Source organism: Amphiura filiformis, chromosome 4 (assembly GCF_039555335.1).
Source record: "Amphiura filiformis chromosome 4, Afil_fr2py, whole genome shotgun sequence".
In the NCBI taxonomy this organism is placed as follows: Eukaryota; Metazoa; Echinodermata; class Ophiuroidea; order Amphilepidida; family Amphiuridae; genus Amphiura; species Amphiura filiformis.
In genome coordinates, this window is record NC_092631.1 from 82,746,067 (window position 1) to 82,763,779 (window position 17,713).

Below are 17,713 nucleotides of genomic sequence, written 5' to 3' on the forward strand. Positions count from 1 at the left end.
TACTCATATTATTCTGACATGGCACTTCACTATTGGATTGGGACATTCCGGTTGATATCTGTACACCCCCTATGAAAGACATGGCCTCAATAGTTCACACAATAGAATTACAAATGTGGTTATCTGAATGGGTGATTCCATTTGAAGTCTAGCCCAACCTGTGTGGAAGATTAAAGTCATGTCTTCCATAGGGGATGTGGATTTTACCTGGAATAGCTCAGTATTGTTTATTAATATTCCAGCGCTGTCTCCGGGATGCATTGTTTATAATTCAATTTTCTAGATAGAATTTCATTTATTTTTTTTATTTTTTTATTTTTTTTTCATTTTCATTTAAAATAATAAGTCGAGCGTGTGATCAAATTGCGGTCCGATTGTAATACATTTTTGTTTCTCACATTGAGGCCCATCACTCAAATGTTCTTATTCCAAGTTTTGGGTTTTGGATTATAGAAGCAAAAATGTGTATATCCTTCAATTTCACTGGGGTTATGAGATAAATGTGACCTCAGTTTTTATCTGATATCTGCATTTTGATTGGGTAAAGTAGAGGGGATGATGCTGGTAATCTGGTTAAGCACTTTTAAGTTTAATTGTAATACTAAAGGATATTTTTGTTCATACTTCCATGGTCCGGGTACCTGATGGTGATGATTGATTGCGTAGAAGATGCAAGGTCTCCTCCTCTTCTCCGCGCAGATGACCAATATAGGTCAACCATCACGTTATCATGAACATTCATCAGCCAATCAGTGCAATTGTTTATCACTTCTGTGTTTATGCTCATGAGCACTTTACAAAATTTACTTTAAAAGTGAAAAAAGTATATAAAATTTACTTTCCTGAACTGAAACAAACAGTAAAAGTAAAATACACATCTTTCTCACCTCAAAGTCCCTGGGCCTGTATTGAGTGCAAATGGTCAAATGGTAAACATCTTTAGGTCCCAGACAGATGGTTCCATCGTGAAAATCCAGTGCCTCTTACGTAAATATTTGCATTTAAATCAAAATTAATAGGAGTGTCCAGTGTATTACTAACCCTCATCACTATATATAATTACTGCCTAAAGTTAAAATTTATTATTAATTATAACCCCTTTCCTTTTATTGTATAACAACTATCAACATTACTTCTCACCATAGACTTAAATTATCCTAAAATTCTAAAGAGCCCAACCTTTTCTTATATCTCTACACTATAAATGGAGCATACCGCACAGCTAGCTAGTTACTAATCAATTTTCTTGGCTAGGGTACTAGCTCTAGTTTCTAGTTAGCTAGCTAGCTCCATCTATGCAACAAGCCGTAGCTTACCGCTTCAGTTTGTACCTTGGTATATCCTCAACACGTAATCTTGAACACAACGGGATGAAATTCCTCTTCGGTTTCACCATTGTGAATTACTCCTCCATGCATACTCCGCACACCCACCAAAATATGTATACATCCATGCTTTTAGTAGCTACACTTTTCTACCAAATCCCATCAGTTCTGTTTACATTAATCCTTGCATGGAATTAATCGATATATATCGCAGAAGTCGCAGTGGCCGTCGTCGATGGGTAGTCGACACAACCAAGTTGCCATGACAGACACAATCTCTTCTACGAGACACTGGATACAGCCTGATGCTGCAGATGAACACTGTACTTGGGTTAACTCTTTGGATGAGGTTACTCGTTTTCTATCCAAACAGCTGATTCTCTATTCCATCGCTACTCAAGAATATTCCATGTATACATCAAAATCAACTTGACATTATCGGCTTGTACATATTCAACAAAAGTTGAAACTAATACTGTATCTGACATCCAGACGTGAAAGCAGAGGCTTAAAATTCATCAGTCATGATATTTTCCGATGTTAGAACAGACAAGTGTGCATATAGTCAATAACGCTGTACCGTGCATGCAGCAATCAAGTTGCCTGTGTATTACCTCCATACGTGACACTAAGGCGATGTACTTATCCATCCCATTGCATCTACGCTTTAATATTACCTCTGCACCATATCCCCGAGACATTTTCTCGTAATTGGATCTACAGCCCAAAGCCACTTGCTAAAAATGTCCCCCATTATCATCACGGTTTTTGTTTATTAACCAATAGTCTTGATATAATGGCATCCATATATATGTAGATATATATATATATACATCTATAATTCCCATATGTGGTTGACCTAGCAGCAGTACAACTTGTTTTGGCTATTTCTCGCTTTCTAAAGAGCACTAGTTTTGCCTCAATGCATAAAAGATTGCTTGGTTTTACACTTACGCAGAAGTCAAGCTAAAATAAATCACTCAGAATAGACAAGAAAGTAAATAGTCTCTTTCCTCATTGCATACCATTGAATATTGATGATTAGTGACCCCAAATGATGTGCTACTACGGAGACAGCTCTAGCGATTGAGATGGGTACTCATCAACTCCAATAAGCACAAACTCTGCTTCAACATGTTATTTTATTCAAATGCCAGGTTCCTGTAAGTGCATTAAAGTGACCTTGAATGAACACTTTTCCCTTCTCTTGTATTAAAGCATCAGTAATGCTGATTTAGCTGCAATTGAATCAATATCATGTCTAAAAAGCGCTTTATCAATAATGTTGATAGAAGCCAAAACAGATTGCTAATGTCCGAGTTAAGAGAGTTAAAAAGCGTAAAGAAATGTTGGTACAGCTCGATAGCCTGCTCATGTACAACAACACATTAATGAAATAAAGCATAAAGGTATAGAATCTATTTGACATTAATGCTGTTGGAAAATAAATATGCGTTGTAACATATGAATGTTTTTTTGATATTGTTTTATTGATTTGCCATGTGGTTGATCCAAGACTAACTGACTGCTTGACTAACTCACTTTATCACTTTACCAGCCTCATCAGATGAATTATTCTATATGCAGAGCTCATAAATTTGCACTTTCACAAGACTATGAACCATATGATGATAAATTGACAATATTTGTATACTCTGTGTTTCTCAAGAACTGCTCTAATTTAATTGAGGCAAACACGTTGTTTCCTGTAGGTGGCTTGAAAACCAAAATGCAATTTTTTTTTTATTATTAATTTATTTAATATTTTTATTTTAGAATCAGGATTTATGGCAACATATGCTTCAAATCGCAAATATAATTTTAATGTCAAATCAGTGCAAAATTGGCTAGATTTGAATGACAATTAATTTTTAATAAAAATTAAGTTTAAGGATAACCATAGATTGATTTGAGGTAGAATTTATGGATTTTATTTAAACATTGCTAGTAAAACAAAATGTATGACAAAAAATCATTTTGAACAATTTTTTATTCATTTCTTTACTCACAAATACAATTTTTTTCTAAATTTCAAAACAAAAAATTAATGAAATGCGGTAAAATTGCTCTAAAAACTAAATGCATGCAGCCTACAGGAAACAAATTTGTTTTATTTTTAACCATATCTAATCAGCTACTTTTTTAAAAATTTCAATTGAATAATGTGAATAATTCATGCTACTTACAAACAAATTGAGATTCACATTTAAATCAGTTTATTTATGAACCACATTAAAGAAAAAAATCTTGATATACAACTATACATTTAAGTTCTAATCATATGAACTGCTATATATTTCAAGTTATCTTTGCAGATAACTTTTCAAACAAAACTGAGAAAAACACTTCAAACTATAATAAATAAATTGAGATTCACATTTAAATCAGTTTATTTATGAACCACATTAAAGAAAAAAATCTTGGTATACAACTATACATTTAAGTTCTAATCATATGAACTGCTATATATTTCAAGTTATCTTTGCAGATAACTTTTCAAACAAAACTGAGAAAAACACTTCAAACTATAATAAATAAATTGAGATTCACATTTAAATCAGTTTATTTATGAACCACATTAAAGAAGAAAATCTTGGTATACAACTATACATTTAAGTTCTAATCATATGAACTTCTATATATTTCAAGTTATCTTTGCAGCGTTAAGTGCCACTTGTTTTCTTCTACAATTTTTCAATAATTCATATGACTTTTCAAACAAAACTGAGAAAAACACTTCAAACTATAATAAATTAATACTTGAATCTTTCAGAGACAGGAACACACACTCATAAATGAAAAATGATGGAATGAATAAACATAGACTACTTGTATCTTGAGCAACACATTAAAGCCATAATATGCAATACTTTTTTTATTCTTTGTCAATCTCTAATAAATACCGGTAATATAATAAGTCAGGAAGGTTTTCTGGTCATTTTAAGCCAAGATAATGAGGTAAAATTAAAGAAAATTAAGAAACTCAACTTACTAACTGTGGTGTTACTATTATGTGGGATTTAATGTCTTGTTTTAAAAAGGTATTAATTGCTTTTTTATCCTACAACTGTAATGCTGAATCCAAATGGGACATGTGTAAACAAATTTAACAAAACTACCAAAAAATCAGGTTTGAAAAATTAACCAAATTCATTTTAAAGATCATGACTTTGAAGACTCTATCAGTGCTTCGCTAAATCAGAAATCATCAAAACCAGATTGTAAAATTTATAACTATGTTGTAATATTTCCATAAAAAATAGATTAGTATTTCTTTTCCATAAAATGTTAGCTTTCACTGTCAGATATGTCCGGTTTTAACTTTGAGCTGAACAACTGAGGTAAAGCAAGGAAAATGGGAATTTACTACAGCACGGTCATTTTTCAATTTCGGATTTCAATTTTGACTAAACTACAGCACCTTGAGTCTTGATTTTTGCTGGGTAAAAAAACCCTTGGTTCTCAGCTGGTCAGTTGGAACAGATTTGTCCAGTTTTTCTATTTTGCCTCTTTTAAAGTAACAATGAGAGTTGTAATTGTGTTGCTATGCAATTCCCTTTAGTACCAAATAGCTTAAACAAAACAAGGCCAAAAAAATTGAAATTTTTAATTAAAGCTTCCATCCATTTAGAATCGACAACCATACAAAATGACATGATAACCTTCCACTTATCGAAACCTGAAGAAACAATTCCCTGCATCAGACATGTATAATAGTCAAATTGATATTGACAAGAACATAATACTACTGGGGAATTCCCTAAAGAGGACTAGGTTCTACTGGATAGATGGGATCAATGTCCACAAACAACGCTGAGGATATTTTGCTTTTAGCATAGCATGCAGGACTGGACATGCTATGTTCAATACATAGTGCCACTTGGCAGGTCCTTCCCTGCACATTTCTTACATATATTTTTCTAGCATGTGAGGTGTAAATATGGAAAGTAGAGTCCTGATTGACAAATCAAATCATGTTGTGAAATACCAGCACTTTAGTGGCTCATCATACATTACAAAGAAGGGACTGGGGTACTTGAGCCCCTCAGTAAGCATGGTAAATACCCAAATGCTTTCTCCCTATAAGTGCCCATGGGAAATGCCTTAGACACTGTGTTTAGCCCTTTTAAGCAGGGCCGTAGCAAGGGGGGAGATAGGGGAGGCCATAACTGCACCACTTTGGAGAAATTGTTTATAGCTAAAACCTACCCGGATAACGTGAAACACATAGCCGGTTTGATGTCCACAAATTATTTGAAAGACCTGTAGTGCAACTTTAATATTCCTACCTCCAGATATTCAGGGAATCTAATCAATTGCAAATGTCAGCCCTAATAATTGTGTTTCCATTTAACACTTTCAGGATGTCAGCCTTGATTTGTAGCAACAGATGTGTAAACCAAGGGGTTGATATCTGATTTTTTTTTGTTTTTGCAGCCAACTTTCAGGGCTTTTCATGGTCATTGGGATGTTGAACCACAAGACTCAGTTAAGTAGGAGATGAGAAATGGAGTATTCTTTATTTCAGAGCTTACTATCTTTTTCGCCTCTTGTTTTGATACATATTATTGTTTAGATCGCAAGAAACTTTTAAAAATGCACTCTTACTAAGGGGATCTTGTTATGGGTAGACGAGGTATTGTTGGTCAAAGCAACCTAAAAAACGATTTTCATTATCTATATCAATATATTATTGAAAATTAACACCTTGATGTTTTGCAAAAGTTCATTCTACAAATCATATACTTTGCAAACTTGCTTAATTTATTGTTGTTAATGAGTTATGTACGTTTTACAAAAGTGTTGTTGTTTCAGCCCTTTTTACAACGTAACTCAAGAACTGCAGCACCTATAAAAGTGTATCTGTGATATTTTAATTCTTCTACACGCTAACCGCTATGAATTGAGCAATGCAGTTTTTGCCAAAGCTCACTACCATTCGTAAGATGCTGTGAACTACCAAATCACAACAGTTTAAAATAATTAATAACCTTAACATTTGCTTTCAACACTAAAAACTGTTTTCTTCAGCACCATCTCCTCCAACTTATAGGTATGGTAACTTGTTATTAATTTCAGCAGCAATATGGCATGGAAAGCAACTAGTGTCATACTGTGGCTCAGCCCTAAGCTGCACATAATACGATACTTTACACTATAACTCCCCAAACCACCTCACTCGATAACAAACAATATTCCTACCTTTAAGGCCAGCCAGCCAGAAATAGGACACTCCACCATCACAATTCTCATAGCACTTTACCGATTATCATGCGACTTATATTGGATTGTAACATAAAACACAGTGCCTCTCAAAAAACAGATAAAATACTGCATGATGGTACCCCACACGGAATTACAACCGATTTTAAGGTGTCTTCGGCAGGTTTTATTGTATCCTTAGTTCTAACTCTAGTATTGTTACTGAAGAATTTGACGATATTACTGCTTTCAAATGTTTAAGGCAACACTAACCAAGTTAAGATATGGTCTGACCGTCTGACCTACACAGGTGAAATTGTAAGCAATTTGAATTATCAGTAAAATAGGGAGAAAAATTGAAAAAAAAAATTCAGCTTTAACCTTTGTTTTTTAGGCATCATTTTCATTTTTTCCCACAACTGCTGACTTTAGCCTGAGTGAATCCACATATTGTGAGAAGCATCTTGTAAATTTAATAGCATCAGGTGTAATTGACTTAAATGTAACAAAATTATAGTTATTGTACTTCCTGATCAATAAATGAAATAAACTTCACTAAAAAAACAAGGTGTTTCATTGTTTCTTGAAACACATTGTTTCTACTGAAGATAACAAAGCTATTATCTACTAAAGATAACAAAAACTATGCTATCTACTGAAGATAACAAAAACTATGCTATCTTCTACTCCTTGCCTTATTTCCTCTACAATTCACATTTATGCCAATTCCTTAGATCTCTACCATTCCTAACATATATTCCATCCTTTTCATAATGTTTTTGAAAAGATTCATAGGGGGAGCATCACCTTAACTAATCAGTACCCATTTACAGTCACATCCATATTTGATACATTTCAAATTGTGTTTCAACATATCAAATTCACATTTTGATGTCCTACCTGACATGATGAAGCATACAGGTAAATTTAAATTTTGAGTGGTAGCAGTGAATATGATGGATTGCATCATTACAATTTTCATCTATAATAACCCATCAATGGAGCATGAGTCATATACCTGCACAGGGCTCAGGGCCCATGGTTTCACAAAGGGGGGGGGGGGTACTATTTCCCTGACTTGAATACCCAAATGAAGTCAAAATGGGCTAGAAAACAATATAATAATAATAATATCATAAAAAAGTCAAATCAAATTCTGCAACGGGTGGACAAAAGTGAGGGACCTGCACATGGGGATAGTTTGTACACAGTATAATTATGAAAAAATATTGCTTGTGGTTTTTTTTGTGAATTTTCTTTTCTCATTCTAAATTCAACACATTAGCAGAGAAGGGGTGTCTGTGAATTGATGATACCTAATACTGTCACATTCCTTAACATAACTCTACAATACAAATTCAACTATTTCTATGAATTTTCACTTAGATCCAATCCAAGCATGAGACAAATTATGATGAAAATCTGTCAAATGCTAAGGCGATTCTATGCATGTCACACAAGACCAGGGCATACCGCCTATATCCAAGCCCTTGAATATATCCTGTAGAAGACTTTGCTTCAATCCCTAAATCAGTGTAAATTGATATGTGCTATCACACAGCACTATTGATTTTGATGTGCAACTATCTGGGTCTGAAATGGAAATAATCTTGCCAGTAAACTGTCAAGCGAGCTCGTCTAAACCCTTCTTGACATTTGCCTGTCAATCCATCACCTACCAACCAATATACTCTCATCTCTCTCACCACAGTTCATAAATCACATTTACCACCACTATCTTCTGATTCATCCCAATGATTTAGAGTATGAGATTTCATCCCTCAAAATACAAAATGTCAAAGTATAGCTATATTGGATCACACAGGTTACCGAACTGTGTCACAGCTATTGGAATAGGAAGCAGCTAAGTGAGCCACTTTGATCCAGTGCCCCATTACAATCATAGCCAATATACAGTTTGCTAGTCCCCTTCATCATTAGGAAGAAATATAAGGTTAATATGGCCCTATAGCCAGTGGCAAATGAGTCTCATATAACTATCAGGTGGTCATTCACAGAAACAGATCATGACCTGACTGACTGGTCGGGGTACACTTGAATGAAAAATGAATTTCTTTGCTGAAAAATGAATTTCTTTGCTGGACAGTACCTTAATGTCAATTACTACAAACAATGCATATAACATCCAGGGGAAGGGGACACAGACCCCTAAATATTTCCATGGGGGACAGTCCCCCCTAAAAATCCGAATAGAAGTAAAAATAAAGCAATAACTATCCTGTGCATTTTCCTCTTTAGCCTGTAAAATACCATGTTTTTGCCAAAAATAGGGTAAAATTGCATACTGTTGTGCACTTCACATGCATTGGTCCATCAAATACCAGAATGAACCTTCAATTTGGGCTAAAATTCTAAAACAGGAACAAAATATGCCCCCTCTAAATTTTAATTCTTTGGCTGCCATTGGAATAGCTATTATCTATCGCACCAACTGTTAATGAATATCATTGGTTCACAAATAATGACCAGCCCCTAAAACTATCGCCTTGGATACTTTTCCATCAATCTTATTATTGACCCTACCCTGCGGCCTGAATTCTAAAACTCATTTAAATTGAAACTTGTATACATGTGTTGCGCATGCCAATTACTCTGATCATCAATGGGTCATTCCAGTTGCAATTCATACAAGCCTATGGATGATCTTAATCTCCCATACAAGGGGTGTAGATTTCAAATGTAGTCACCCATTCAGGTAACCCCATTTGAAATTCACACTCCTTGTGTTGGTAATGTCTTCAATAGGGGGGTTTCAACTAGAATATCCCAATGACTGGGGATGCTCTATCCTTTGATTACAAGACACAAGCACTGTGGAACAAAGTGGCATCATCTCCAATACACAATTAAAGCACAAAACTCATAGCACACCATCTACGCGAACCGTGCTTTGTGTATTGCTTGACTGGCGCACACTTTTGTGAATTTACGCAGGCGAAAGTTGGGACTTTATTGACGAGTGCAGTAAAAAACCTGAATTAATTCTTGCCTATTAAGAGCCGGTTATAGTATAGTTGCTTCTTTTAGCCATAAACCAACAAATCCAAGTTATTTGGCTCTTTGCAACATAGTTTGAAAGGGCTTCAAGTGTTTCACAGATACAAAAATCATCACTTTGTTCTCAACAAGTTTTAATCTTATCAAGCCAACCCAAATCAAACCTCCATTAATAGAAACAGTGAATTCCCACTGGAGATACATAATGGTGTACAACATGATTGAATTTTCCATCTGATATGATTAGACAAATGCATTTTAATTACGGAAATACAGTCACAGACCACTGCTCAAAAAACTTTTCCTCACTTTGTGATCTTTACACTCATAATCTGACGCCATATCATGACAATATCAACGCTGCAGGCTCACTACATCCCCCAACAAGGAAAGCTGACCTTTGACCTATCCCCCCTCCTTTTATTAACCTTGAACTCGGTGCAAATTGATGCGTCCCTAACAAATATTACTGTAGGCAATGGTCTGTTAACGACTGTCATCCATGCAAGAAGTATGCTACACAGGTATGGATTAAAGGCACCCCTCATGACTTAATACATTTTAAATTGATAAGAACTCTACTTGGTAAACTGGTTCAGATTATCTTGGTCAGGTTAACATCATTCAAAGGGGACAAGTGCAATTCATTAATGTATGGATGTCCGACTTTTAGATGTAGCTGTGCTCAAGCAGGACACTGGACTGGAAGGATCTGACCTGGGGACTGTGATGCAGGACAAGAAGATATATGGGGAGCTGTCATGGTTCGGGAAAACCACCCAAAATAGTAAAGTTGAGTTGAGTATGCAAACTGGAACAAAATACCAGCGTGCGTACATGTATTACTGAAACATACTCGGCAGTCCACGCTTTTTAATGCGTGCCGGTTCGAAATTCTGAAAATTGGTAAAAGCGTGGAGGTTTAAACTTTTTGGGTAAACAGCGTGGAATGGTATAAAGCGTGGGAATAAAATAAAAAGCATGGGCTTGTTTCAGCTTGCAGTATATTTTTATTGAATGTTAAAACAATCATAAATCGCCAAACCTGCGCAAGATAAAATTCCATTTGATGCAGGCCCAGCGCCTGTTTACGTGAGTCCAGACCAGCACAATATCCTCCCCGGAAGCCCTTCCGTGATATGCAAATGTCCGATTTTTTAACGATGTGTGGTAGTTAATTCTTTACATCGATCGTATGTATGAGTGACGCCATTAATCATATGCATAATTGATTGAGCGAAGAAGGGTAGGATAAAGTCACAGAGCGCACGCGAGATACGAATCAGTTCATGACAAGAACAACATTTGGACGCCAAAAAAGTACAGTTATGCATTAAAATGTTTATTGTACAGTACAGTAGTAGCTTTTCACATAAAATTTGCATTATTCACATAATGTATCAACTTCATGGAGAGAAAAACATCGGACTAGCACGTGTGAAATAGGTGCAGAATTCGGCATACTTGATTTACTTCGAAATGCGTGTGACTTCATCAATGGATACAAAAAGTGGTGGGGTCAGGAATTTTCAGTATAAAGGGTGCCTCAGTAAAAAGGGTCAGGAATTTTCAGGGGTGCCTCAAAATAAAATAAAAAGGGTGTGGGTCAAACCCCACTGCCGAGTATGTGAAAGTGGTACACATGCGATATGCGGTACTTCCAATATGAGGTAACCATAAAGGAATAATTTGTGTATGGTAAAACACTGTGCACCTGTTGCCCTGAAAAGAATCTTTGCCTACAGTGAGCTTCAAGATGCCTATTTATACCATGATTACTGGAAGCTGGATGGTACACATATGTAATTAATGCATATGAGGTACCCATAATGAAATAATCTGACTGTGTATAGTAAAACACCATCTATTGCCCTGACAAGAATCTTTGTCTTCATAAGGTGAGCTTCAAGATGCCTACTAATACTGGAAGCTTAGTATACACATGGTAATTAATGCAATATGAGGTATCCATAATGAAATAATCTGACTGTGTATAGTAAAACACCATCTATTGCCTTCACCAGGTGAGCTCCGAGATGCAATTGAAACTGACATCCGTACCACAAGACATTCATTAAGATGAAACCCCCAGCTATTTATACAATTACGATTGAAATCTATCCATTTCTTGATTCCGATCCAATAACCTGTATGATTCACATACCACTTACAAATCCAATGTTTTTCTAAGTTACATTCCAAATCTTTAGAGATTTGTGGCCCTTTTATTATTATTTTTTCTCCAAATTGGGAGACGTAAAGAATGCAAGTCATTTAGATAAGATATCTTACAGTAGATTGCTGAGTTGAGACTGAAAACAATAAGATGATGCAGACATGAAAGATTGAATTTGGACCGGCGGAAATATTGATGATAGTTTAGATAGATTAACCTGGTTTAACTGGTTAGCCTAGCTAATTTACATATATTAACCTGGTTTGGCTGTTAGCCTAGCTAATTTACATACATATTAACCTGGTTTAGTTGGTAAGCCTAGCTAATTTACATATATATTGCCTGATGACAAAATTTGCTGAAAACATGAGAAATTGAATACACAAGCACCTGGCAAAAAGAAACATCCTGAAGTGACCCCATTCATTTATGGAATGTTTCTATACTGACATGATTAGGGAAAAACACAGTTCTTACATATATTTACATTTATATCGACTCTACACATTTTAAACCTGAACTTCATATTATGCCAGCTTTAAAAATACATCTGGGTGTTTTTAATTTTTGCAAATTAAATCTGAAAATGAATGTATACCACTACATATGAGTGTTTCTACTCTTATTTCACTCACTTAAAGTGTTAATGTGATAAACATGAAGGAGTACTTGATGATACACTGCAGGAGTTAGAAAAAAGAGTTTAGATGTGAACGATTAATGTGCTGCCTTGTGATTATTGTCCTGTCTAGGATATGCTCACTGGAGGGGCATGTGTGGATTGTAATTGTTAATACCTGGCCCTACAACAGCAGAGTTTATATTGATTTTCAAAGTAAAATCTGTATACCTATACATCCAAAGGTTCAAGGAAATTAATGAGGTATCACTGAAGTTGGAACAGATAACATCACTATTATTACACAAAATATTCAGAGCAGCCTTATGATATATTGCATATTGCATCTGAACTCCCCAAATGCAGGCAATCTAACCCACCTAATCACAAAATTATATCCTAGTTTTAGGGGGACTATGTTCAACTACACAAATAACAAGCAAAGTCCATATAGAGTGCCATTAAAATCTGTGGTACAGACCTTTGACTTGTCACTTCAAGCTAGTTCTGCAAACCAAGATATGGAAGCTTTATTCCCAAGGGCCCGTCATATGAAATACCGCCTTAAGGTGTACAGTCTCTTCCCCTATCCCAAGTATATCACTCATAACCCCACCCTAATGATAAAGCAATGACACATGCATGGGAAAGAGATTGCATCAGGGAAGAGCCACAAGCACATCGTGTCGTGCAAGGAGAGGGGGAAGTTTGGGGAGCAGTAGAATTATATATATAAAACTGATGGCATACCGTATAGCCACGAATCCCAGGTGAATTTGGATCCCAATTTATACAAACTTTGGATTGTAAGTGTAAATTGAGTCAGAAGTGCTATGCCCAAATGGAGTACCATTAACTCTTATTAGTAACTGTTTACTGTATCCTTTACCCCCTGGCACCAGGGAGTACAACCGACAGATAACATAGACATACAGACTCCGTGGGCCGCTTACACTGCTACCGACCAGTAAACTTGATGTGGGTTCACGTTTCAATGTACATCAACAGGACATTTTTGGTGATATTTTGTAAATTTGCGAGTCATCGTAACAAATCATGCAAATACTATGTGTAACTCTCATCCAGTAAGCTCTACTTTGATGATCTGAAAGCTGATTAGCACTTTGCTACTATTGCCATCAAAGTTGCCAACAAATGTGCTATAATGGGGCTTCAAGTATAATTACATATTAGGAAAGACTTTCTTTCTTTTGCCTTATCAAGATATTCTTTTCTAATTAGTTCAACATTGTAGCTATGGGCCTCCAGTGTCAATACATGTACAGCTAGAGCACTCTGTAATAACTTAACAAACTTTAAGACTTTAAGACTTAACAAACTTTTTTTCTGCTTTACCTAGGCTGAATATGACAATGTCTTCTATGTACACAGCCAAGCTCATAAGATTTTCTATCACTTCCCAATGCATCTCATTTACTTTGTCCTGCAGCTATAGCAAGTAATAAGGTATTCCAGTTGAAATTCATACACCCTCTATGGGATACATGACCTTAATCTTCCACACAGGGAGTGTGAATTATAAATGGGGTTACCTAAATGGGTGACTCTATTTGAAATCTACACTCTGTGTGGAAGATTAAGGTCATGTCTTCCATAGGGGCTGTATGACTTTCAATTGGAATAACCCAATTAGCAATTATCTTGTCTATGTGATTACATATGCATAATATCTTGTAACAAAATACGGCAGTAATCACAGTATACAATGCTTACCACAAGTGGAAGCTACCAACTAGACATATACTTGCCATAATGAGTATGTTTCTCTTATTATCTGCATGGATAGCTAGTATGGGGGCACTTACCACAAGAACACCACTTATTGACTGTATACAAATTTGAATTTCAGTGGTAGCATCTACAAATGAAATACAAAAGGACTCTGCAACTACTGGTCTCTCAGTACCTCCCGATGACCAAAGAATCAGCACAGAGGTGTGATTCAAAGCATGTAAAATATCCTGAAAGTAGTAGCTAAGTAAAGCTAAAATACCCCCCCCCCCCCAAAGGCTGAAAATCAATACAATTGCATAAAGTTTGGCCACCATCCATCCATCAGTTGGCCACAAAAATCCCAAAATCAGGAAAAATCCTGAAGAATCACACCCCTGTCAGCAGCATGTTGGTTGATGGCCTGTGAGTGCGTGAAATTTGAACATACTGGCTTGTGATCATTACTGGCCCTAGCACAACCCCTAGAATGTTATCCATGACAGAAGCAGCAAGTCCACCTTGACATATATATGTTCCACAGTCAGATACAAGTATTGAGTAGGCCTATAAGGTGAGAAAGCTATCAAGACTTACCTTCTTACAGTGCCTTCCATTATTACCAGACTTCCTTTTCATCTAAGAGCACATTATACAGGAATCTGATATACAGCTCATTACACTCCATACAGCTTCCTAATAATCTACCTACCAATTTGCACATATACAGTGTACATTGTTTCTAGCATACCTTGATATGAGAATATCATAAGTGGCTGCCTTATTTATTATTTCTTGCATCACACAACAGTTTCGCACTATCAGTGACAGCAATTGTCTTCATCGTCACTTTACAAGATGGCAGCGATTCTTGTTGAGACTTACTTGCTCCGATTCTCAAAATACAGGAAAACACTTCAAGTTTATGCATAATATTCATTTATTCGCATCTATGCCAAATACACTCCTCCACATCATCCCCTGGCTTCTTCCAAAACCCTATACACTTCTCCAAAACTCAAGAAACTACCATCTTTTTATAAGTATCCCTCTGGTTCTGATTCATGTATGTTAAGTAGCTAAGCATTGCCATCAAAATGCACAGTGTATACAAAGACTTGCATCACAACACCTCACTGTCTCCCCACACAACACAAATACACACTACCAAAACACATGGAACCTGCCATCTCTTGCCAATCCACATCTTCATAGGACATACCTCTGGGTCCACTTCATACACGTTAAGTAGCCGGCAATCTAGCCTCCAAATTTACCTTGCATACACAGAACCACATTGCAGTCTCACTGCCTCTCCATAACAAAAATACAAATTTCCAAAGCACAGGAACCTACCATTTCTTATAAGCCCTCATCCGTATAAGACACCCTTTGGGTCCACTTCATACTCATTTGGCAGCTCAATGCTGGCAATCTTGCATCAACATTTAAATTGTATACACATACTTGTATTCACTCTCCTCTCAACTGAGGATATCCCCAGTTGGCAATGAGTTTACACACCTATCATTAGGGGTTTCCCAATTGTACATGGGTGTGTCAAAACATCCCCAGTTGACAGGCAAAAGGCCACTCAGATTTTGTTTACAGGTCAACTGGGCATAGTACCCCCATACACATAAACCCAGTTGCGTAGCATTAAAGCTGTTTATGGAACTGGGGATTTCCCTGTTTGACTGTGTATCCCTTATTACATGCACATTCATCTCATTCATGTCCCCAGTTAGATGGGCAAAACAGGTGTCACAGCACCAAGCTGTCTCCCAACACAACAAAAATGCACACTTCCAAAACAACACCATCTGCTTTAAAAAAAATCCAATTTCTAATGGCACAGTTCAAAACTCAATTCAATAAGCATTGCCCAAATAAGATGGCCTCAAGATCTTGGTTACAAGCTTTTGTACCCAACATATGAAGAGCTTATTTCCAAACCGTGTTAAGTCCACAAACCCATGTATCTGATTTCCCTGTGCGATATTGCAATGGCTTGTGATCACAGACCCTAGGGTCTGTGGTGGGATGCACCATTACAAAGCAAACAAACAGTAACAATACTGTGTGAGGCCTTTGTTTCCCAAATGAGAACAATAGTCTGCATATTGTTATGCAGCATTGTTATGGTAAATAATTGCTTGCTGACGGTACAACTCATTGTTGGTAATGTCAAACTTGTCAAAGTAATTGTGATTGTATAACACAAGTAAATGCGACACATGGGGTTGTGGACTTGACACGGTTTGGAAATAAGCTCTTCATATATCAAAGGTCATTTTGCAAGTGCACAAGTATATTTGGGTTAAAGAACTGTGTGTTGAGACATTGGACTATTTGAGATCCTCATGCAGCTATGACCTTACCTTCTCTCGTTAACTCTCATCGTTGTAGGGCATCCTTCAGGATCTACTTCAAACTCCCCAGGTAATCCTGTACCAGCAAGCTTGCATCCAAATTTACAGTGTATATACAGCTCCCCAATCTGCTCACTCACAGCGATGTTGTTCACAACCACCGCAAGCTTCATTTCATCCACGGGACATTTGTCTAGAGAGAAAAAATTAAAAAATATGAACTAGTTATGACTTTGTTGGTTGCAAGCAAGAAGATCAATGGGAATCAAGTGTTCAATGGGCAATTCTATTTAAAATCCACACTCCCCCTGTGGAAGATTTTGGAAATACCTTTCACAGGGGGAGTATGAATTTTAGATGGAACGAACACAATAGGCAATTCCATTTGAATTGCATACACCCTCTGTGAAAGATTCAACCAGAATCTTCCACAGAGGGAGGATGAGTTTCAAATGGAGCTGCTAATGTGTTCATTCCATTTGAAGTTCATAATCCCCCTGTGGAAGATATTCCCCAAAACTTCTACAGGAGGAGTATGGATTGTATATGGAATTGCCCAATAATAGTACTTGCATTCAAGGGATGAAATAACATATCATTAATATACCACAAAACCACATAGTGGAAGGAAAAGTGATATCTATTAAGTTTAATTTCAGTGATGATAACTTGATAGCTTAAGATACAGGCAGATATTTGATGCCAAGAAGAAAATAAAGGACAACTGATCCTTAGGAAGTCCCGGTACATTCACACAGGTTTTAATTTAATTTGAACGCTTAATTAAGAAGACCTGTTCTTGCATAAAACAATACAGGTACAAGCAATATCAGAATATGCACATTTGTAGTGAGAGGGAAAAGGCTTACACTACATTATTGTAACACATCTATAAACCTAGTATTGGAGAAAGAAAACTGTTCAAACTTGTTAATGGAAAGCCAACTTTATGCAGATTATAAATGTAAATTTTTCATAATTTTATACTTTATAAAAGTAGCTATTTTTTGTGTTATAATGCTGTTACACTTGTTCAATTGTTTTTAAAATTGTGATTTTAAGGTTTTTTATGTGGACTTTAATGTTACACAAAAGATATTTACATGTTGTGAATTTTGCCGTTAGCTGATTGGAGTGGAAATTTATATTTTACAGTGTTTGACCAAAATACTGTATTCTACCTATATAGCAAACAGAGGCGCTAAAGTCAGTCATTTTTAAGGGTGTTTAGAATGTGAATTTACAAGCATAAACAATCTAAATACATTAT

General features: G+C 36.1%; 1 protein-coding gene across 5 annotated transcripts in view; it reads right to left on the reverse strand.

The window, feature by feature from the left end:
- LOC140151521 (E3 ubiquitin-protein ligase TRAF7-like) overlaps positions 1 to 17,713 on the reverse strand; it is a 174,976-nt gene that overhangs the window by 99,492 nt on the left and 57,771 nt on the right. For all 5 annotated transcript variants that reach the window (XM_072173889.1, XM_072173888.1, XM_072173891.1 and 2 more), the window contains one exon: positions 16,453 to 16,636. In XM_072173889.1, coding sequence (XP_072029990.1) covers positions 16,453 to 16,636 — 184 coding nt within the window. The remainder of the gene's footprint in view (positions 1 to 16,452; positions 16,637 to 17,713) is intronic.